Below are 24,095 nucleotides of genomic sequence, written 5' to 3'. Positions count from 1 at the left end.
TCCAGTGAAGTTGATGGGGTGTTAAAGTCCCCTACTATGACTGTATTGTTGTCAATCTCTCCCTTAAAGTCCTCCATAAGTTTTTTTGTTTGTTTGTGTTTTTTTTTTTTTTTTTATAAATTAAGTGTTCCTATATTGGACACATATATGTTTATCAGGGTTATAGCTTCTTGTTGGATCAATCCTTTTAGTATTATGTAGTGACCGTTCTTGTCTCTCTTTATGGTCTTCATTTTGAAGTCCATTATGTCAGATATGGGTATTGCTACTCAAGCTTTTTTTTCATTTCCATTTGCATGGAAATTTTTTTTCCATCCTTTCAGTTTCGTCCTGTGTGAGTCTTTTGTTCTGAGGTGGGTGTCTCATAGACAGCATATATTTGGGTCAAGTTTTATTATCCATTCAGCTACCTTATGTCCTTTGATTGGAACATTTAATCCATTTATATTTAAAGTTATTATTGACAGGTACTCATTTATTGCCATTTCAATTCTTTTTGCCTACGTTTCTCTCTATTTCTACTTCTTATTATAGCAGTCCCTTCAATATTTCTTGCAATGTTGGTTTGGTGGTGATAAGTTTTTTAGCCTTTTTTTGTATGGACAGCTCTTTATTTCACCATTTATTTTGAATGATAGCCTGCTGGACGGAGTAGTCTTGGTTTCAGATCTTTGTTTTGCATTACCTTGAAAACTTCATGCCATTCCCTTCTAGCCTGTAGTTTCTGATGAGAATTCAGCTGAGAGCCTTATGGGAGCTCCTTTGTAGGTAACAGATTCTTTTTCTCTTGCTGCCTTTAAGATTCTCTCTTTGTCTTGAATTTTTGGCATTTTAATTATGATGTGTCTATGTGTGGGCTTCTTTTGGTTCTTCTTGCTTGGGACTTTCTATGCCTCCTGAACTTGTGTGACTTTTTCTTTCACGAGGTTAGGGAAGTCTTCTGACATTATTTCTTTAGATTCTTTATCCCTTGCTTATTCTCTTCCTCTCCTTCCTCTCCTAGAACTCATATGGTGCTAATATTGTTAAGTTTCATGTTGTCCCACAGCTCCTTTAAACTGTCCTCTTGTTTTTTAATTGTTTTTCCTTTTTGAATCTCTGATTGAGCGATTTTTTTTCTACCCTGTCTTCTAATTTGCTGATCCAGTCCTCATCTTCCATTAATCTGCTGTTCATTCCTTCCAATGTATTCTTTATTTCTGCTATATTATTCTTAATTTCCTTCATAGTTTCCCTATCTTTTCTCATCATCCTTACAATCATTATTCTGAACTCTATACCTGATACATTGCTTATCTCCATTTCATTTAGCTCTTCTTCTGGAGAATTCTCTTGTTTTTTCATTTGGGGCTTGTTATGTTTTGTTTTTTTGTCTCCCCATTTTTGCTGCCTATTTGGGTTTGTTTCTATGTATTAGGTAGATCTGCTAGGACTCTCAGTCTTTTTGTAGCGTTGCTGGTGCAGGCCAATGTCAGATGCTGTTTGTGACTGGCCTTGAGTACCCTGTTTGGAGCTATCAACAACCCACAGCTTGTGGTTTCCTCTCTGTTTCAGTATTTTGAGTTTAGTTTTTCCAATGGTAAATTTGGCTGATGGTAAAATTGAAGTTCTAACACCAATTGTTGGGTTTTTCTAGTACATTAAGTTATCTCCAATAGTCTTCAGGGTGAAGGAGCATTAAGTTAAAATTCATTTTGCCCTAATGATTAAAAACAGAGAGAAATCATCCAGCCTCTGAAGCAGGGTGGGCAATACAGGGAGAAGACATGGGGTTATTAAAATCCAACACACCAGAGCTGGGTGTTCCAACTCTGAAGAGAGCCCTTTCCTTAGTAATCCCAAGTCCACATCCAGTATCTGTAATTTCATGTCCAAAAAGCTCTGAAAGCTTATTTTATTTTTGTAATTTTGGTGACAAAATTTGACCTGGACTTAGGTAAATATTCATATTTCTTTTCAAAAATAATAAAAAGCTGCACAGTTTCCACAGGAGGGTTGTGTGATTTTTTGTATATGCACCATGTTACCTTTCTAAAGTCCCAGATGTCCTGAATTTGGATATATATCTGAACCCAGGGATCTCAGACCCAAGACCAGGAGCTTGCAGCAGCCCTGAATGAGCACATGGTGTGTGCAGGGCAGGGGTGTAAGCAATTTCAATTTAGTGTCTGCTTTGTCATTTAATGCCCTTAAAGATGGGAATGATTCCTGTCCACGTGTGCACCTGAAGATCAAGGTGATAAGTGGCATTACTCTTGGCACACAGCCCAGTCAGTGTTGGTACCTGGACTTGAACCCCAGTTCTGTCTGCCTCCAGTGCTCTTTCTTAAACCACCATGCTAAACTGTTGTCCTAAAGTCAGCATTTGCCTTTTACCTTCAGTGCCAGCAAATGGTCCACTGAAATTGGATCATTCATTCAACTGATAAAATGTAATTGCTTACGATTAGAAATACTAGTCTGCAAATAAGAATGGGCTTCTATAGACAGCTGAATTTGGCATTTCTGCTTACTCATGATTTGATTTAGAAACTACACTTTTAAAAAATTTAATATCTGGATCAAAATGAATGCCCAGTCCTCCTGCAGTGACCACCAGCATCCATGGAAGATCAATGAGCTAGTCAGCGCCATGTAGTCAGCAAGGAGTGTCTGCTGGGGTTCAATATAGCCATCAGTAGAACTTGACAACTTCATCATGCTGGAAGCAAGAAGCGTGTCCTTCCCCACCACTAGGGCTGCTGTCTGTCCTTGCATGGGTGACCTAGCTCTTGCCTCACTTTCCTCTTCCTTTCTTTTTTTCTCGACCCTGGAAGACTGACCCGGGCTGAGTTCTTAGGCTTTAAAGTGAATAGGGAAAGGCCACAAGAAGGAACAACAGAGCTGTTCATGTGCCCAGCTTGGAGGCCTCCTCAGTGCATTTTGGCTAGAAGAATGCCATGGACAGAACAGGGTGCAGTGTAGAGGGGTAGAATGAGAGCGTGAAAAAGCTCCAGAAAGAATGAAGAGGAAATCCCAGCCAGCTGAACAAAAATAGATCGCTTTCCTTTTCCACCTGGCCTGGAATGATCTATGTGTGGCAGGGACTAGAACAGGAAGAGCCCATAAGGTTAGTAGACTCCACAGCTCCTCACAATCTCATAGTGGGCATGGAGTCTGGAGAGTGCTGTGCATATTCTGTCCTGACACAGCACCAGTTTTGATAGTCACATCTTAGCCTCCAGAAAACAGATTTGGAGGCTCAGGGCCAGGAATTAAGAGTCATAGTTATAGTAAAGCTTTGTTGCCAGGTACTTTGTGCCAGGCCCAGTTTGAAGTATTTTATATGTATTAACACATTTAATCCTCTAACAACCTATCATCATGCCCAGCCTCTGGAGGCAGTGCCTTGTGCATGAGGTTATGAGTGTGGGCTCTGTAGTGAGACTTTCTGCTCTGGTCCTGACTTGCTGTGCGATTGTGGGTAACTGGTGACTTCTCTGTGCCTAAATTTTCTCAGTTTTAAAGGGAATGATAACAGCACCTTACTCTGAGGATTAAAATGAGAAAAGGCAGGTGAAGTACTGGGTTGCATGGCTGGCCTGTGGGCACTGGCTGGCGCTGGTTGGGAAGGCAGTTCTTGGCAGCAAGACATCTCATTCAGGGAATCCAGCCCTGTGCTTCTGCTGGTGGAAACCGCCTGAGCTCTTCCTAGGTTAAGGGAGCTTGGCTGCTAGGTCTTTCTTCTGAACAGTTTCTCCAGCTCCACCTAGGTAATTGGTTGGGTGTGATTTTTATAACCCCACTCATTAAGAATTCTCCCTTTGAACCAGCTCTGAGGCAACACAGTCAGGTTACAATGTACTCCATTGAAGACATGAAAAAACCAAAAGGCTAACAATGTTAGATGGTGACACATATCCAGGATGAGGATCTTGCTTGCTAGGGTAAGAGTTCCAGTGCTGATACTGACTCTCCACTGAGCCAGCTGCAGAAGTTCATGAAAATACATGGCAACAAGCCTATAACAAAATCAAACCAAAGTGCTCCTGAACTGTGGACAAAGGCCTGCAGTTCATCCTGGCCACCCTCACGGAAGCTCTGCTTGCTGTATGTATCTATTCCCTGTGGTGGATCAATTCCCTGTGGTGGAGCACTCTGTTTGGTTATCTTCATGAGACCTGGATGAAAAAGGCATAGTCTCTGTCCTTCAGGGGCTGCCAGAGTCACGTTCATCCAGGGACTTCAGGAAAGAGGGCAGCCCAGCAGGTGTTTCCCTTGGGCCAGATCCCTGGCCAAACACTTTATAGCTATCTCTTCCTTGGCTTTTCTACAGAAGAGGGAGGCAGAATGGGAGAGAGAAGTACCAAGGCAAGTCAGGGAAGAGCTTCCTAGAGGGGTGCCTGAGCCTTAGGAAACAGTAAGAGTGGGATAGGAAAGAAAAGGTAGAAAGGGAAGGCGAGGCACAGGGAAGAGCAGGAGTTGAGGCCAAGAACGTAGAGTGGCCCGGAGCTGCAAGCACTTCTGGGTTATATTCCTGGCCAGTGTTGCTCAGTGGTTCAGTGTCAACCTATGAACCTGGAAGTCATGGTTCATTTCCCTGTTAGGGCACATGCAGGGGTCATGGGCTCGATCCTTGGTATAGGGCATGTGGGAGGCAGCCAATTAATGATTCTTTCTCATCACTGATGTTCCTATCTCTCTCTCTTTCTTCCTTCCTCTCTGAAATCAACAAAAAAGAAACAAATAAACAAAAATTCTGGGTTATTGAAATGAAGTGCCAGGCAGGGCCCAATGGACATTGCTAAGAAAGTAGATGGAGACAGGTTAAAGGCCTCTGGAAATTTCTGAGCATGTATGAAACATGATCAGGTCTCTGTTGGAACAATGCAATGCTTAGAGCAATGGATGGATGATTAGGGGAAACCAACCTAAGAGTCAACTGAACGAGTTCAGACAAAGAATCAAGAGGGCCTGAACGTGGGCAGGGATAAGAGCAATGGGAAGGAGGGACCATGGCATAGTATTCTGGCAGACATCAGTGGTCCCTGCCTCCTGGTATTCACACCCTCACACTTGCATCTAATGAACAGAATACAGCAAAAGTGATGGGATGTCACTTTCAAGACCAGGTTATAACAACTGCAACTTCTTACTTCCTGGCACTTCCCCTGCTTCTTTTGTTGGCATACTTCTGTCTTGCTCACTCAGATGAAGCTAGCTACCATACTGTGAGATGTTCTATGAAGAGGAACCCATGGCAAGGAACCATGGGAGGCGCCTCTGGCCAATGGCTTACGAAGAAATGAGGCTTCAGTCCAACAACCTTCAAGGAACTGCTTCTTGACAATAGCCATGGCAGTGAGCTTGGAAGTAGATCCTTCTCAGCTGAGCCTTGAGATGACTACAGTCCTCAAGAAAGACTTGAAGCCAGAAGACCCAGTTAAGCTTTGCTAGGATTCCCACCCACAGAAACCATGAGGTAATATATGTGTGTTGTTTTAAGTAGATGTTTTGGGGTAATTTGGTACATGACAATAGATAATTAATACAGGCATAGATCTGAACAATGAAAAGTGGGAACTGTGATTTACACCACCTAAGGAGAATCAGCTGAATTAATAAGTGGTAAGACTGTAGAAGCTGAGGGAAAGAGAAGTCACAGTAATTTGGAGAAAAGCACAGGCTCTGGAGCAAGACTGCTTGGGTTCAAGTTCATGCTCTGCCCTACTAACTGTGTGACTCTGAGCAAGTCATTTCAGCAATCTGAGCCTCTGTTTCTTTGTGTGTAAAATGGAGACGGTAAGAGTAACTACCTTACATGTATCTGTCATTTCCATTTAGGGCCCGCTTTAGCATCCAGCGCAGTGGCAAATAGCACACTGGAGCTGCTCAGCAGAAGTCTACTGTGGCATTTCTAGAAGGCTTAATGTTTAGACTTATGCCATCAGGGACAAGATTTAAATGTTTCAGTGCAATTTTCTTGCATCCTACAAAGCCTTCACTGGTTCTGTGCTAGGGAACATGCTCCATGACCCAATAAAGGAGAAGGCAGTTATTTACAATTGTGACTTGTCATCCCTGGCTCCTGCTCCTGGCAGCACCTGTGGGTGCAGTTTTCTTCCTGCACAGGAAATGAAACCATAACATTGGTCTCATTAATTCTGTGCTTCAACCAGGCAGAATTAGCTGGCTTCAGTTGACTTTTCCAGAGTCAAGTCTAGTCTCAGGGAGGACCAGAGCTTGGAATTGACTCCAAAGTCAGGTATGAATAGCACGGGACATGGTTTTTACTTCCAAAACCAAGGAACCCAACCAGATATAAAACTGTCTTACCTGTCTGGGCAGAGGAGGCATGGACTCTGAGGCTGTTGATCTCTGAAAGCGCTGGGGCTGCTGCATCATCTGCTGCAGAAGGAATGAAGAATGGTCAGGCTGCTGCTGCAGTTGCAAGGTGGCCATGGCCCTAGAGGAGGCAGTGGCAGAAGAGGCCTGCATCAGCATAGGCTGCTGCAGATAGTGGAGCAGAGAAGGCTGCCTAGAGGTGGCAGGCATGGAGGATATCTTCTGGGGGCCTGGTTCAGAAATGAAATGTGACAAGGGCTTGGTGTTGCCAAAAGTAAATGGCTCTGGGGCTCCTGGTCTGGAGCTGGCCAGCCCCTGCTGCATGATCATGCTCAGGGTCTTGGATGAGTTGGTGGCCATGGGCTTGACGATGGCATTTGTTTGCTGGTGCTGCTGCTGCTGGCTTAGTGGATTACTGCTGGGAGTGAGGCTCTGGATCAGGGAACACTGTGGAGTGAAGGACTGCTGCGGCAAGCCTGGGCTGGAAAGCTTCTCTGGGTGGTAGGGTGGGGAGGGCCCCGGATTGCTGGTGGGCAGAGCAGACATCAGGTGGCCTTGAGGGCTTTTAATGGTAGAGGACACTAGGCTGGTGAGAATGGAGTTCTGTGGGCTGAATTGCTGCTGCTGATTGAGAGCTGGACTGGGGAGCTTCTCGGGAGCATAGGAGATGGTGGACCCAAGGGCAACACTGCTACTGGACACCATGCTTGAGAGTAAGGCATTGGGAGAGCCTTGGAGAGTACTCCCCGGAAGATTGCTGGATGACATGCAGGATACCATGAAGCTCTGTGGGCTGAAAGGTGGTAGTGGGTGTGGTGATGGCACTGGGCAGTAAGGTGGGGAGAGGCCTGAAGGGGTCAGGCTAGACCAACTGGAGGTAGGGCCTTGCTGCTTCATAGCAGATGCCTGCTTGCTGGCCGCTAACACCTTCAGCTGGTGGGCATGATGCCACTGAGGCACTGGGAGTGGGAGCATAGCCTGGACCTGGCTCTTGGCCTGTGTTGTCACAGAACTAGGTGTGACCATCTGTTTACTGGTGGAAGGAATAGCATAGCTGATCCCTGCAGAGGAGGGCAGGATTTGAAGTGATATGCCAGTGACCTGGCTGCAACCAGAAGTAAACTCCTTACTGGAACCAAGGCTCTCCAAGCGTGGCATCTGAGCTGAAGGTTTTCGAGTTGTGCTCAGGGTTGCCTGAGAATGATCTAAGACTGGTGGTTCTTCTGGCTTGCTCCCCAGTATCTTCTCAAGATCTAGTTCATTTGGAGAAGGGCCTTGAATCTCTGTTAGCTCCTCTAGCAGATCCTGAAGTTCCTGGTCTTGCTCCACAGCCATCATGTTGTTGGTTTTGTCGTAGTAAGGAACAATAGGCCCTTTGAGTCCCATTTCTGCATTCTGTGGTACCACAAATGGAGAGTCCACTATGCTGCTATTCATGGAATTATTTTCAAGTAGTAATGAATGGCTGGCTGCTCCCATAGCTGAAGGGCTAGGGTTCATTGTCAATGGACGAACCTGCAGCTCTGCACAGGGCATGTTGGAATGGGTACCTGGGCCCACAGAAAGGGTGACATCTTCAAGGCAAAGCCTCTTGATTTTATTAGGGTAACCCCCATCAGCCATGCCTAGAAACTGGATGTTATCCCCTTCCTGTCTCCTCTTAATGGTTCCCTGTGGCAGAGAGAGGGGGGAAGGAGGGGAATTATAAAGGCTTGGCACAATAAAGCTAATGAAGAGCACACTTGCAATATAAAACATATCTCAGTTTCAAGACTTTAATTGTCAAACCTTTATAATACAGCTTATCTTTGGAACCATAATGCTTGTTTCTTTGTTGTTGTGTTTCATTTAAACTGTTTTGTTACATTTTAAATAAAGCATTATATTATCAGTAATACTAAATACCACAGGAAGTCACTCAAATGATATTCTTTGCCCACTTAAAGGCGAGTTCAACAAAACTATGCAGAAGACATTAAATGAACTGTGCTGCCAAAGGCAAGCATTTGAGAGCAAGCTAGAAGTAACTAAGATATTTTCAATTTGCACTTATCTACAGATATCCAGATTTTTAAAAAAACATAACATAAACATTGAACTTTTAGGTTGCTTCCTTGTGTTTGTTAAATGCATCAAGCTGCAGTGATAAAATGGAATACAACAGAGCCTTTAGAGAACTGAAGTAGCTCTGGGTGTATTCTTTAGAGCAGTCGTTTAAGATATACTATTTAGAGGAAAGCGCAAGTTGCAGAACAGTCATTGTAGCATGGTTCCATTTATTTTTACACACACACACACATGCACTAACATGCATTGCTATGAGTATACAAAAATAACTTGGGAAAATGTATAGCAACCATTTGGAACAGTAACTTCTTGGGGAGGACTGGCAATACCTTTCCTATTCTCTACATTTTTGTATTGCTTGCTTGTTTTTAATAGAATGACTTGCAATGGAAAAAAGTATAATGGTATCTAAATAAGAAGTCCCTCTCTGCAGATGCATCCTCAGGTTGGGGAGATGTGAGACAACAGGAAAAGACTCCAATCTGTGATATGCATCTTGGGGGAGGGGCCTACCATTTATAAAAGCATACCTTTTGGAACAAAGCAATTAGTAATGTAGTATTTCTTACTCTTTCAAGCTTTATACAGTCATCTGTACCTGTCACGTCAATGGCTATGACCTGCAAGTAAAGGGGAAAGGGAATGGAGTGAAGTGCAAGAATATGAGTGAGTTGAGAGGGGCTTGAAAATCCCCTAAATGCCAACAGTCTAACGGATACATTTCTCTTCAAGCATTTTTTTTCATGTAAGAAATGCTCTTTTAGCTTTGGAAGTCTTACTGGAACACCCAGTACTGTCCCCTCATGTTTGGTTCATAAGGGGATCAACAAGTGTGTAGGGGCTACCTGCTAGCAGAACAGTGGCCATGACTCTCATGGCAGACTAAATCACTTAGAAACTTCCAGATTCCCGGGATCTTCCACCACAAATAAATTGCTTCAATCTCGTCTGGAGTGGTGCCCAGGCATCTGAAGTTTTTCAAAGCTCCCTGGATGATTCTAAGTGGACAGCCAAGTTGAGAACCACTGGCCCAGAGCACAGGTGGAGGCAATGCGGCATAGAACTCTACTCCTGAGGCAGATGTATGGAGGTCTTGGTCTTGCCACTTAATATCTCTGAGCCCCAGTTTCTTCATTTGTAAAATAAGCATAATTTTTTTCCTCATCTCATGATGCTGCTCTGACTCTTATGTGAAATGGGGCAGATTCTGTGGAACCTAGTAGATCTAGTAGTGCCCTGGGAGTCCAACCCCATCCTATTAAAGACAGGGGCCCTGAGACCCAGGGAGGAACCAGGGCTTGCTCAGAGTTGCTCAGTTGGAGGGCAGATGCAGGGACCCTCCATGACCACTCAGCTGTCTTCTGACTCATTACATTAATCCACCAAGGGGGCAAGACAGTGCCTGCCTCGTGCCTACAGAAGAAGCTCCACCGCTCTGAGTGAGGGGACTTACCTACTTTTTTGCCTTTTCTTTTGAAATGATCAGATCACATGTTTTCCTGTCTAGTCATTCAATCAATATGGAGTAGTCCACAAGCAAGTCACTGGGTCCCAAACTGAAATTTGATCTCTTCTACATTCTCCCAAAAAGGTCAAAGAAATCCAATATATAGAAAATAGAAATGTATGAAATGGATCAATAAGGAATGACTGAGTATGGGTTTTATATAGGATCCCCTGCAGGGACTCTGAGATGGCAGCGGTTGGGCCCAATGTGCTGTTCACAATATCTTGGACTGCAAGACAGATTTAATGACAATGAAGTCTATGTAGAATTAAGCAGGGGAGAGAGGGGTTTGGGAGATAGGAAGGGAGTGCAGGGGCTATGAGAAGTAGTGGCCTGGAATCTCTGGCAGATTTCATGTGCTCCTGGAGCTTTCATTTAATTGTAGGCCTGCCATTAACCTGTTGGAACTAAGGTGGCAGGAGGTGGAGAAAGCAGGGAGTGACCCCTGGATGCTAAAAGTAATATTAGAAACCACTGGCAAAGGACAGGTGTTTCAATTCTCATGCAACTTTTCAGGCACCCATCAGTGCACCCAAGCCAATGTTTTCCACTCAGTTCCAATTTGGGAACCCAACCAGCTCCTCAATGACAAAACAGACCTCAGGGTGCCCCAGTGGGATGTTAATGGCAGTCCTACTGCTGGTGGATTCAGTTGCTGGAGTGGGTGCCACCCTTGCTGTGCCACGTCTGTAGCTTGACAGCCGCTCACCTCATTGAATGCTTTGGGAGCATAACTAATCAGGAGGCAGGCTGTCCTTGCTATCCCTGGGTGTGCAGGGTTACTAGTCGAGGCTGCAGTTTCAAAAGAGGAACAGATGAGAGCTTCTTCTGAGCTCTCCTTTTTCAATAGACTTAAAGGAGACTTGACACTGTTAGAAGCCATGCAGCTTTGCATCTGGGATTTTATGGTGAGAGCTTTCAACAGTTAACCTGCAGCACCCTCGCTGACTTGCCATAACCTCAGCAAAGCCTAAACAAGGCTGGGGAAGGTGACTGCATTTATACGGAATTACCCAGCCTCACTCTAAATGCATCTATTTTCAGCAGGCATTGGTGAGGCTTGGAAATCAATTATCCAGTTAATATCCCCCCTAGATACAGGTTTGCCTCATTGCCTCCTCTTGTGCAATCCCATGATTTGTTACTCATCTCAATTGCAAGAAGCTGGCTGGGCTGTCCCCCATGCTTAGTGCACACTGACACCTTCGCTGAGTCACCTGGACCAGTGGGTGCTGGGCTGAGGTCTGCCTTCCTGGGCTGGGTGTTGATTAACTCCTGTGGCCAACATTTTAGATCAAATGTATCAGATAGCTTGCTACTCCTGAATGACTTTCCCTCTCAACTTTGAACTGAGTGTGGCAGATCCCCAACGAAACTTTCAGGCCCTTCTAAACAAACTTTCCAGCTTCATGCATGTGCTGTTTCCAGTCTCTGTGGACTCCATGACAGGAAGCTATTGGTCCCAGCTACCAGCCAACCTCTACTTCCTTCAGGCGATGCATTGCACATGATCTTGCCCACTCACTGCGAGATTTTAAATTTTTCTATTTTTACAAGAAAAGTGAATCAGTAGACACTGGCAGGATTTCTAGAGAGCACATCTCAACCTCCTCTTTTTACACAAATCAGAATGGGACTTGGTTTGTTTGTGGTCATACAACTAGTTAGGGTATAATGACAACAGTAGACCCCAGGTGTCCCAGCTTCCAGCCTGAGACCTCACAGGCTCTGTCTTGGTTATGTGTGGGAGAAGGCACTGGGAGGGGAGGGCTGGTACTCTGACATTTTTAAGAAAAGAATGACTTTATCTCTATCCTCAAATGCTTAAAGACTCCCATTTCATAATCAGGGAGACAAAGCCACCAATGTGATCCCCATGACTTTATAAACATTCATTAAAATGCATTTGAAAGCATGTGATGGCTCCCCCACCCCTTAAATAATGAGTAAACAAAGGAAACCCTTCTGATAGGGACCAAGTTCATCTCTAAACTCAATATTTCTGGTTCTCTCTAAACAATGACATAATGGCACGTATTCCCTTTTCTACACTTTTAGTTCAAAATGGCACAAAGGACAAATATTTCTTGGAAAGGGTCTAGATTATAAGAGTAAAGTACAGACTCATAAAATGGGCATATGGAGATAAAGAATATAATATATATAAATATATCACTCTTCCCAAAGAAGTCGGGCAGGCTGTTATAATCACTTAATTTTGGACACTAACTGGAGGTTAGTGAAAGGCCAGCAAAAATATGTATAGGTACTACTAGGTAAGACTGTAGGAGGCCAAAGGTATCCAGGAGAGATGAGTTCAGTGAGCCACATTATCTCTCCAGAGGGCACTGAGCATGTAGGCCCTGGACAAAATTGTCAAAAAAGGGGAAATCATTTATTATTCTGCCATTTCTCGCTCACCAGTGCCTGCTCTAGTTCAGCTCAGGCCAATCTGCTTGCTGGTTCTTAGTCTCTCTCTCTCACAAGTGCATCCATATTCTATCAACAACTCTCTTCAATACTGGTCCACATTCCCTCTATGAGTTTCCTACAAGATGTTGGCCAACTAGATTGGACTTCAAGCCCTCTGAGACAAAAGTGGTCCCCAGTAAACTTGCTCAGAAGAAAGAAATAAAGACATCAGGGCCCGGCTAGGCGTGGCCCAGCGGTTGAGTGTTCACCTAGGATCCAGGAGATCGGGGTTTGATTCCCGGTCAGGGCTCATGCCCGGGTTGCGGGCTCAATCCCCAGTCAGGGGCATGCAGGAGGCAGCCAATTAATGACTATCTCATCATTGATGTTTCTCTCTCTCTCTCTCTCTCTCTCTCTCTCTCTCTCTCTCTCTCTCTCTCCTTTCCTCTCTCTGAAATCAATAAAGATATATTTAAAAATAAAAAAGAAATAAAGACATCATGGAGCATGATGGAGGTAGCCCCAGAAGAGATAAGACAATGATGCATCAGGATTAGGTTTGCAGAAAGAGAGAGAATAGGAGAGAGATACAGAGAGAGAAAGAACAGGATCAAATTAGTACCCACGTATATAGTATAAATGCTTATATGTAGGCACATGTGTCATTTGCATGTTTGTTTTTCAGATAAATGTCTCCACAAACTAAAACTGACCTTTCTGTAGAAATGATTTTCAGCATTTCCAGAATTGCAAGACATGAGGCTCTGGAGAATCCCAGGGTACCTGGGAATGGCAGGGAACCCTGAATGCTGATTGGCTTCAAGAGGGGCATGTTTTTCTCAGGAACGAATCTCTGCTAACAGATGGTTTGGAGCAAGATTCTTAACCCACGAATAGGGGATTTCTTGATGCCTCTGGCTTGCCCCGAGCCCGCAGACTGCATGCTCAGCCCCCGACACAGGCAGAGACCAGGTAGGGTGGAGGAAAAAACCCTGGGTTAGACACCAGAAGACTTCCATTTAAGTCATAGCTCTTCCATTTGCTGTATGACTGTGGGCAAGTCATTCCTACTCTCTGAGCCTCAATTTATTCTTCTGTAAAATAGGTGCTCGAGCTGCCTTGTGTGCCTCGCAACATTGTTGAGGCGTGCACATTGTGAGTAGTAATTGTTACTGATGTTATTCTCCAGGCCCTGGATCCTTAAGGTGCCATATTGTCCTACAGTATGAGCCTCGGTTAGCTCTTTGACAAATAAGGACCCATTCACTAAGATGAGCATCATGTGGGGGTGGGGGAAGGTGAGTGGCCTAGTCTTGTGAACACTGACCTGACAACCAGCAGTGCTGCCTTTAAAATTCCACTTTCTGCTGCTTTCCACCATCCACCACTCTAGGTTCCCCGACACTGTCTACAGGACTCACCCCAACCTGAGGACTTGTGCCTCAGAAAAGCTTTAAGCAGAGCTAGCTGAGTAGTAGCCCCAACGAATGCACAAATAAGCTGGTCTGGGTGAAGGATTTTCTAGCACTGTGTTCCTTTTCTGTAATGTAAACACACCGGTTGGAAGAATTGGTATCTCTAAGAATGGCTCTAAACCTATAGATGCATACGGATTTAATGAGCTCCTAATTCATACTGTACCACCCCCTGAGAAGATTTGAAGTATTCTGTCATTGAACAAGCCTTTTTTGAGTGCTAACCTTATACTCCTGGGCTGTCAGAAAGCCAGGCCCCTAGAGACAGGCTGATTCCTCCCACTTATGTTTGGGCCGGTGAGACCCAGAGCCAGGAAGACATGTGTCCATGGTCCAGTGTCTCTGTCACCTAGTTCGACCTCTTTTCACAGGAAGAAAACCTGAACTGGTTTCCAAACACATTCCTATGTAGCATCATTAGTGGGATAAAGGTGATTACTTGGGGGAGAAAAAAAAATAAAGCTGTTTCAAATGGCTGAACAGACTTGGCAAGGCTGGCCTATATAAAACAGGTGCCCGGCTGGCGTGGCTCAGTGGTTGAGCATCGACCTATGAACCAGGAGGTCATGGTTTGATTCCTGGTCAGGGCACATGCCTGGGTTGTGGGCTCAATCTCCAGTGGGATCATGCAGGGGGCAGCAGATCAATGACTCTCTCATCATTGATGTTTCTATCTCTCTCTCCTCTCCCTTCCTCTCTCAGAAATCAATAAAAATATATTAAAAAAAAGATAAAGGGAGTGTTGTCTGGGGGCTGGAATAGAAGCTGAAGGCCAAAGCCAAGGACATTCTCCTAGTCCAGAGAATGCTGTCTGTACAGGACTCAGGTCAAAAAGTATCATCTGTGTTTCACCTGAATTAAGCTGATGAGGCCAAAATCATGTGGGGAAGGGGAAATTTGGAGGCAGAGCTGAGGTTAGGGGAACCAGGGCCACTGAGCAGACTTGGATTACTGTATAAGAAGAGGGCAGAAAGGGTGGTTTGAGTTGTGTGGAAATCACACACCATATGGGATAGCTCTGGCTTTCCACCCAGAAAATCTTTAAGACTTCTACTTCTGACTAGGTGAACATAGCAGCAATAGTTCTCCTTACAGCAAGGTCCCATTGGATTGCAATGGCAAGGTCAGGACCAAGATGACAGTCCTGACTTTCCAGGAGGCACTCATCTCCATCTTAGGACACCAACTTGAGTAGTTTAAATGAGGCAAAGAGAAAAACAGTTGCTGATTGCTTAGCTTAGTACCTTCTCCTCCTGTACTCAGGTGCAGATTTCTGTTTTGTGGGAACTGAAATTTATATGATTTGGGGTGCCCTCTTTATGAAAGAAAATACAAGGTTAAAAGAACAAAATTAGATACCAGGCCTTGGAAGGTTTGAAGGATAAGTTTCGAAGCTTAGGCACAAGTGACTTTGCACCTTCCTGTGGCCCAACAATGAGCTAAATAAAATGGCAAAAGGCTTTAACACATGGCAGAAATTCACTTTCATGAAAAACCTGACAGCTGTGTAGGTGGGAGAAGAATACAGAGACCCCTAGTTAGTCCAGTGCATTCAGGAGGTCATGCTTACAGAATAAGTACATTTTAGCTTCTGATTGCCAAATTCTGGTTTTAAAATCTACTAATTGTCTGTACCCATTTCTGTTAGTAGATTTTAGAGCCAAGCTGTATGGGCTTTGATGACGTAGAAACAAAGGTTGGGAAAGGATGCCATATAAGCATCAGATCATTCCAGAGAGGATCTCCCCATGGTCTTGGTCCTTTTTTTTTTTTTTTCCACCTTAATTGAGGTATGATTGACAAAACAAAAATCATATATATTTAGGTTGTACAATGTGATTTTTCTAAAAGTGTACAATGTGATGATTTAACATATGTATACAATGTGGAATGTTTTATGTCCTCTTTTTTGAATTGAGGTAAATTAACGTTTTTTAAGTGTACAGTTCAGTGGCATTTAATACATTCACAATGCTATGCAAATTGAGGAGAATGAGGCCTGCTTCATAAATTTGTTATAAAGATCATGTGAGCTTATACATGTAAAGTGAGCACAATGCCTGGCATGGCAAACATAACAAATAAATACTCTCTATCTTCCTACTCATGAAAATGCAAACACATTCTTGGTGGTCCTAAAATAGCCTTTAACATGGTTTATCTAGCAGCATTTGCCATTCAAAGCAGATCTGCCTTTACTCATTGGCTGTACTCCTGAACAGCTGTGTGCAAGTCTAACTTTTGTAAATCAAATCATAATAAAATTCAACAAGAATTTGCCAATGAAAGGAAATCTTCAGTAAACCCTTTTCTGAAGTAAAAGATCTCTCATCCAAACTTATCTTTTTTGAAAGATGTGCACTTAGTGATATTGGCCTTTCTTGTAATAAATCCTAATTTAATTTTGGCCACAAACGTGCTGATGTTCCACATCCCCAAAGCACATAGCAGCAGGAGTAGGTTGCATATTGAAAATAATGACAATCTAAAAATATTTGTTTCTTTTTGTGACTGCAACATGGAATGACTCATACCTGAAAAATATCCCCTGCTTCTGTGCTTTTGTGTGTGTGTGCGTGTGTGTGCGTGTGTGTGCATGTTGATGGTGGTTGGTGGTAGTGGTCTGATGGTGCTAGTATAGATGATGGTGATAGTAATGATGGTGGTGGTAGAGGTGGTGGTGATGGTAATGTTGGTAGTGATGATGGAGGTAGTGGTGATGGTGGTGGTAATGGAGGTGGGGTAGGTATGGTAGTGACAGAGGCAGGTGATGGTGGTGGTGATGGAAGAAGTCATAGAGATAAAGGTGGCATTGGTGGAGATGGTAGATGTGAAGGAAGTGGTGATGATGTAGATGAAGTGGTGGTGGAAGTGGAGGGGTGGTGGAGCTGGTAGAGGTAGAAGAAGTGGTGAGGGTAGAGGTGATAGTGGTGGTAGTGGTGATGGTGGAGGTGATGGCCATAGAGGTGGTAGTGGTGGTGTCAGTGGTGAAAATGGTGGCAGTGATGGTGGTTTTGAAGTTAGTGATGGTGGTAGTAGCGCTGGTGGTGGTGATAACGATGATTGTGGTGGTGATGGTGATGGTAGTGGTTGGTGGTGGTTGCAGTGATGGTGATGGTAAAGGTGGAGGTCTGATGGTGGTGGTGGTGATGTTGGTAGTAGTGGTAAAGGTGGTGATGATTGTGGTGGTAGTGGAGGAGGAGCTGATGATCAAGGGCTGTTTCAACAGGATATGTGTTTCTTTCTATACTTCTGTAAAAAGCTCTAGTGACTGGGGCTGAGGAAGAAGGCTCACTTTGAATGTGTTATTTACAGAAACCTCAAAACTGTCTCCTTACAGTCAATCATAATTATCTTTTCCTCACCTGGAAAATTAAAGCTGAATTACTGGTGAAAACATGGGAGATTTTTATTTGTTAAAATGCTACCAATAAAGTAATTTTATGTCAGATTTAACTACAGGAAAGGGCAGAGCATTTCTAAGTTCCTTAGCTGTCATGTGACTACAAAAAAAAAAAAAAAAAAATGGGCAGCAGTTAGCTACTGTACACTTAGCTTTTTGAAGTCATATAGTCAGAGAGCAGAGTTGGGTGTTGGTGTTTGGGGACTGGTTTCCTGGAGGTATTTTATATTGGCCAAGTTCATTGCTCTAAACTCCAAAGGCTTGACTTGAAAAAGAGGCAAGAAAGTGTTCAGATTTTCTGACACTGTCCCACAAGCACAGGCCTAACATTAGACAACTTCAGTGCCTGAACCTTATTCTAGAAATAGAGACATGTGGAGAGAGTTGCACTGGGTTTCTGTTTACTACAGAGATGAAAACTTCTAATTATATGAAGCAGGACTTTCTAGGAGGCTCAGAATAGAAATCCCCCCATAATGAGCACAAACTAGGAAAACAAGTGGTGAACCAGACTATGAAGGAGCTGGAACTCTAGTGGGACAAAAAGTAAGTGAACAACAAGAATAAGAACAGAGTGTGAGCAGTATTCTTCAGAGGAATGAAGAAACAGTGATGTGACAGAGTGGTCAGCAGGCTGTTCTGAAGGGGACACATTTAAGCAGACATCTAAATGCAGTCCAGAACACAGGCTGGGAGCAGAATGTTCCAGGCAAGAGGGCATAAGCAAGGAGGCCTTAAGGAGAGCTCTTGGCATGTTCCAGGGAAGGGCAGGCAGATGGCCAGTGGGCTTGGTGCACAGTAAGCCCAGCAAGCATCTGTGAGCTTGCAGATGGCTTTGCTGGCCATAGGGAAGGGGGTGGATTTTAAGTTGTTGGCAGTGGGAAGCCATTGGTTGGTGGGTTAAACAGAGGAATGATTGGCCTGATCTGTTTGTAAAAGGTCTCTCTGGATGCAGATGGGAGAGGGAGAATTGGATGTTGCAAAAAGAATAAAGACCAGCTACAGAGGCAAGGACTATGGAGAAGGGACAAGATCCAGAGCAGAGGTTGGGCCAGCTTTGACAGAGGAGAGGAAACAGAACACTTGGGGAGGTGTGAAGATCTGTGATTTTCCTTCAAGCAACGCAGAGTGAAGTACCTATTTATTAGGGAAAACTATGGCCTTGGAAAAAATGAACCAAAGCCAAGTGACTTAGATCAGGGGAGGGCAAAATTTTTCTATAAAGGCTCAAACAGTAAATATCTTAGGCTTTTCAGGCCTTGTGGCCTTTGTTGCAACTCTGTAGTACACAATATGTTAACAACTCAGTGTGGCCGTGTGCTAATAAAACTTTATTTATAAAAACAGGCTGTGGGCCAGATTTAGCTTATGGGGCAGAGTTTGCCAACCCCCACCCTAGAGCACAAGATGAGCATCTTTCCCCAGGGAAATTGTTATTTCCAAATTGCCCTACTCACACTTCAGGGGGCCACATAGGCCTACCGTTCACAAGAGTGGTAGGCAACATTTTTGGAGCTGAAAAGCCTCAAGATTTAGACCATTATACAAGTTAGTTGACCAATCCTGAGATGGATAAGGCATATAAGTACTCCCGAGTGCCACGTTTCGGCTTCACTAGTGACAGCTGTTATTATTGAGCATTTGGTGGTAGGTACTACACAGGTTCCAGTGAAAGCAGAGTGCCTCCTTCTCCAGAATGCCCATCTGCCTTGCTCGTCCAGACTTTCTATACTCTTGAGCAATGCTCATGTTGTTTAGCAAATTAAAGTATGCGCACCTCCCACAGGCCTTCATGGCCTCACCTTCTGCCCCTTCTATTCTCAGCCTGGTGCTTTGGCCAACCTCAAGGTTGCCATGTTAGGCTTCTGCATTTCCTGTCTGCACAACACAGCTCTCTGAAGGCAACGACTGTTTCTTCCTCATCTCTTTCCCTCAGAACACTTAGACTCATGACAGGGCTCATCTGGCATCTACAGATTTGAATTAACCATTGGAGCAAAAGGTTTCCTGCAAATTATCTTGTTCTCTTCCCATTTCCAGCACAAGACAAAGAGACAACCACTTTTCAGAAACTGTAATGAATTTACTAACAGGCCCAATGACCCTGGACATGCCCTTTCTCCTTTGTGTGTTCTTGGCCTCTTGGGCTCAACAAAAGGGGTAGCTAGGATAATTTCTGGCCAAGAGAAACAGCAGACACTGCTTAATGAGGATTTATTATGTATCAGGTACCAAGCCATGGAAAGAAGGGTGTAAGAGCAGATCTCAGGGTCACAGGAGTAGCTATGCGACCTGGCAGCCTGGGGAAGCAACTGAATGGAGAAGCACCTCTAAATGGGGAGTCAGGAGAGTGACCGAACCCCACAGCACTGGAGGGAGGCAGACAAAGTTAAGTTTTTGTAGAGAGGTTTTGGGGGTGGAAGGTAGTGGCAGTGGCAGCTATACCTGGTCCTTGGGTCTGGGCCCCCAGTGGTCAAGTCCAGCAACCTGTGGCTCCTGCCTGCCTTTCTAACTTAGGTACTTTGGGGATTGGAGATCTGGTGAGGCAGGAAATGAGAAGGAGAAGGGAAATGCAGGATGGAAGGGGAGGAGAAGGAAAGGAGGCAAGAGGGAAAAAGGAAGACCTTGGAAAAATTATTCAATGTTGACTATAGAAATCAAAATCTGTAGCCCAGACCTTAGAAGCACATGCTTCCCCCACCCTGAGTTCTGGAACGTGGCATTCCATGGGCAGCTTATGACCCAAATATCTGCCTGCAAGGAGTCAGTTACGTTGAGCTCTCCAGTTGGAAATTTTCAGGAAAAACAAGAGGCCTCAGCTGTCACAGGTCAGCCCAGAGTTTGGAGAGTCCCAGGCCCACATCTTCTGGGATGACCCCCTGGTTTGCACACATCTTAGAGGAGGGTGGTGTCTGAGCTTCAGCTCAGCTGGGCTCTTCTGGAGCCTTGACCTAAGGTACAGCAGTGACTACTCTCCTCCCCTTGGGAGTTCAAGCTCCAGACACCTGTCACCTTAAGCCTAATGTCAAGGAAGCTGGGGGCAAGAGCCAGGCAGAAATGCAGACAAGGCCAGCATAGGCTTCTGGAATTCCAGAAATAGACAACGCCAAGCTCCCAGATGCCAGCAGGAGCCAGGTGCCAAATAGAACTGCCCCTCTCAGCATCCCTCCTTCAAATAGACTGCGGTTTTCTGATCAACAGTTTTCTGAACTGGGCTACTCAGGTAGGACCCAGATGCAGAGCCCAGTGGTGTGGTGCAAGCTGAACAGCGCTCAGCCTTGGCATGAGAGATCTATCTGAAGGCAAGACCTCTGACAGGTGGCCTTCCCTAGTTGGGTGTCTGGAACAGGAAAGGACCCTTACTGCAGGAGGAGGAGGAGGGAGCAAAGGGAGTGAACAGCTGCGTGCTCCATGGGGAGGAGCCTCAAAATAGAAAGGCACATAGGCACTGCAAGCCTTGACCCAGAATGCTCAGAGCTACACCATAAATCCAGCTCTCCTCAGTGCAGTGGGGCTGTGATGAGACTGAGAAATCCTCAGGGGTCCTGTGTGTTTCCACCTGAGTAGCAAAGACAAACATTTCCCATTGCCCTTCTGAGCCAGTGCCAATCTCTTATCATTAAAAAAATTGCTAACAGAAGTTATGCCCTGTGTGGTTTACACAGCGTTTATATCTACATCTTGTTCATTGTCATCCAGAAACCCTGACATGGCCAGAGGGCAGATTATTAACCCTATTTTCTTGGTGCAGAGACTGAAACCCAGATAGTCATGCAAGGTCTCAGTGTCAGGAACAACTGCCTCCCCCATAACCTGTCCTTGGATCACCTGATGCCTGGAAGTGGGGCCACATCTGCAACATGCCCACAGCCTCTGTGGAGCAAGGAACACTGAACTTCTTCTCTGGGCTTCCAAGAGGGCTGTTTAGACAACTCAACCCAGGTCCCAGCTGGCTGTCCTGACCTCCCTGTGGGGGTGTTTAATCCCCTTGGCTTGCTGCTCTCAGGCTGGGTAGTGGATGATGGTGGCCAGAAGGTTCCAAGGAGCTACCATGATTAAGTAAAGATGCTTCTTGTCTTTCTCTGGAATACAATCTCTAGACATTCTGAGACCCTGTTTTGCCCCCAAGCATCATTCCATACAGCAGAAAGCCTAACTATCTGAGCTCCTAAGCTGGGAATGGGAAGCAGCAGAGAGGGAAGAGCTTTGTAGTACAATTACCTGTGTTTGTAGTCTGAATTTCCCACCCACTGACTTGTGTAACACTAGAAAAGTCCCTATCTTCTCAGAAACTCAGTCTCCTCATTGGTGAAGTGGAAATATTAATCCCCATGTCCCTGGAGTAGATGAGCTAATTCGTACAAAGTAGCTCACATGAGAGTCATCAACCATCCTCTCCTCATGGTTGCAGAGCAGGACAAGTAGAACTACAGAACAGGACAGAGTTGTTCCCAATGGAGGCAGCCTAGAAATCGTTTGCTCCTTGACTGTGAACTGCTGTAGTTCAAGATCTAGCCCATAGGAGGGACCCCGGAAATGGGGTTTCTAGAGGAAAGGGGCTTGCTGAAGGTCTCACAAAGCGCTGCTTACAGCCCTGGAATCAGATTCAAGTTCTCCTTACTGACTCCTTTTCTCTGTTTACAACAAAAAACATGTGCCCCCAAGGATATTGGATACAGACTCTAAACCCAATCACACACTGCAGCAGGAGGTGAACAGACCTCTTCCCCCTGGATATTTCTAAGGTCATCAGTGTAAAGAAGATGGCCAGTTAAAATGAGGCCAGTATTTTTGTATCCATCCAATTCTCCACATTTCTGGTTACACTTGGGCCTTCTCTCTCCTCCTTCTTCAGCTCCACTTTCACTTAGAGGTAAGAAGAAGAAGGGATGGAAAGTTGATTTTGGTCATACTGTGGGTGGAAAGCAGGATGCACTAGTGAAAACTCAAATGGGGACACTTGATGTAGCTCCCCACTTTCTTGATAGGCATCTTTCTGTTGGTCATTCGATTTCTCAGACCTTAATGTCCTCATCCATAAAGAGGGAGAATGGTTGGGAAGTTCAGAAGGAATACCCCCTATGCCAATTTACTATAACCTATAGAGTGAGCCATTTATTGTCATTAAATGACAAGACACAAAAAATGAGCAATGAACAGTATCTCCTTCCTTCTCCAACTGCCTGTCTAATGTCCTCAGCAACCTCGTTTTGTCTGGCACTGCCTTGTGAACAGAATAGGTGGCTGCTCAGACCTGGGAAATATTTGCAACATGTGGTGAGGTATCAACTAAGACAGATGATGTGTGATGTGTACACTGGGTTCCAATTCCATGCAAGCCCCAGAGCACTCACATCTGAAGTGCTAATAATTTAGAGATTCTCACACTAATACTCAATCGACCCACTGATCTGGGGGAGGAATGGAGAACTTAATTCAAAGAAAAGGATCAAACATTCTCCTTCTGCCTCTTGTTAAAACTGCATATACTAACTACAGAGATTGGATGCCTTATTAACCTTGAGTGGATGCCCAAATGTTCAGTGATTTTGGCCAAGTTGCTTAATCTCTCTGAGCCTCAGTTTCTTGGCGATAGTCTTTTCATCTCAGGGTTATTCTAAGGATTACAGGAGGTAATGCCCCCTCCTCCCCAGTGCTTAGCAAGTGACTGCCACCTAGTCAATGCTTAATTAAAGGTGGCTATTCTTATTCCTGGTTCACTTGACCTCAAGGAGGACAAAGGATGGGCAAAACCCCATAGGTAGTTAGGGGCAGAAGCTCAGGTGTCCTGAGCCCTGGTCTTAGGCCAAAAAAAAATCATCACATCATGTAGATGTTTTCCTGCAAGGGTGCTGTCAATTATTCACATGGAAATCCCAAGGTTGTTTACAAGAACTCTCCTTTGAAACTGACAGAATTTTATTAACAGACCTTGACTTGAAAATTGGTTTGTTGTTGTTCTGTTCTGTTTTGTTGTTGTTGTTGTTAGTTTGTCTTTGGGGAAAGGACAAGAGAACCAGGTAAGCTGAGTGTCTAAATCAGATTTTCATGTTGAGGATGATAGTAGGGTGGAGGAGAGTGGTATAAGGAATGTGCTTCCACATGTACACAGTTCCCTGGATCTGGGGTGCAAGGTGTTGCCCCTGGATGTTAGGAAGCATCAGAGGGAGAGCAAGCAACAGAAACAGTTGAGATCTAGCTCAGGTCACACCCTGGAAGTACAAGCCCAGCTCCTGCAAGGGACCTCCTGCTGCTGCTCACATTCTGGGCCCTGAAATAACTTGTTTGGACATCAAGTTTCATGGTGAATTTATAGGCCATTCTGCTTTTAATTTGTCCATTTCTGTCCCTCCTTCAGCAAACACTTGGGCTGCTGACATCCTCAGAGTATGCAGCAAAGCTCCATGTTAGCATTGGGTGTCTTCCTGAGGTTGTAGGGATTGACAAGCCACGGACATTCAGCTGTGCTCAAACCAAGAGCTGCCCTGGTTGCCAGCTGATGGTAGCAGCAGTGCCTGACTTGGTCAGGCTCCATGCATACCTCTCAGACCTGGCTAAGGGAATAGGTACTTTCACTTCCATCCCCTTCAGAGACGATACACATCTTCCAAGAAGACAAATGTGTTTTTTTACTGTGAAGAGGACTCATTTGAGAAAAGTTTCTTTTGTAGTGTGAGACATATTTTTGGATTCCCTGAACTGGGGCAAACTCTGGGTTTTGTAGGACAGCTTAGACTATCAGAAACAGTCAGGTCACTCAGAGCCAAGGGCAGAGAACAAGATATGCCACCAGAGGCGGGAGAAAGGCTGATTTCAATCAAGTCCAACTTGTGACTCTAAAGCAACACAGGTGAATTTTTGGAAAGGTTTACAAAGGGCTCTAAAGGCCATCTACAAAGAAAAGCCA

The 24,095-nt window shown here is 44.7% G+C and overlaps 1 protein-coding gene across 2 annotated transcripts in view; it reads right to left on the bottom strand.

The window, feature by feature from the left end:
- The window catches only part of MAMLD1 (mastermind like domain containing 1), a 145,978-nt gene that overhangs the window by 43,675 nt on the left and 78,208 nt on the right, over positions 1-24,095 (bottom strand). Inside the window, exons 3-4 of one of the 2 annotated variants that reach the window (XM_087829276.1) lie at positions 8,961-9,011; positions 6,316-7,995 (exon numbers count right to left, since the gene is read on the bottom strand). In XM_087829276.1, the coding sequence (XP_087685402.1) occupies positions 6,316-7,995; positions 8,961-9,011 (1,731 nt within the window). The remainder of the gene's footprint in view (positions 1-6,315; positions 7,996-8,960; positions 9,012-24,095) is intronic. The other variant, XM_087829277.1, reaches the window with a different exon arrangement.

Source organism: Miniopterus natalensis, chromosome X, assembly GCF_054644295.1.
Source record: "Miniopterus natalensis isolate mMinNat1 chromosome X, mMinNat1.hap1, whole genome shotgun sequence".
In the NCBI taxonomy this organism is placed as follows: Eukaryota; Metazoa; Chordata; class Mammalia; order Chiroptera; family Miniopteridae; genus Miniopterus; species Miniopterus natalensis.
This window is presented reverse-complemented; position numbering and strand designations above follow the sequence as displayed.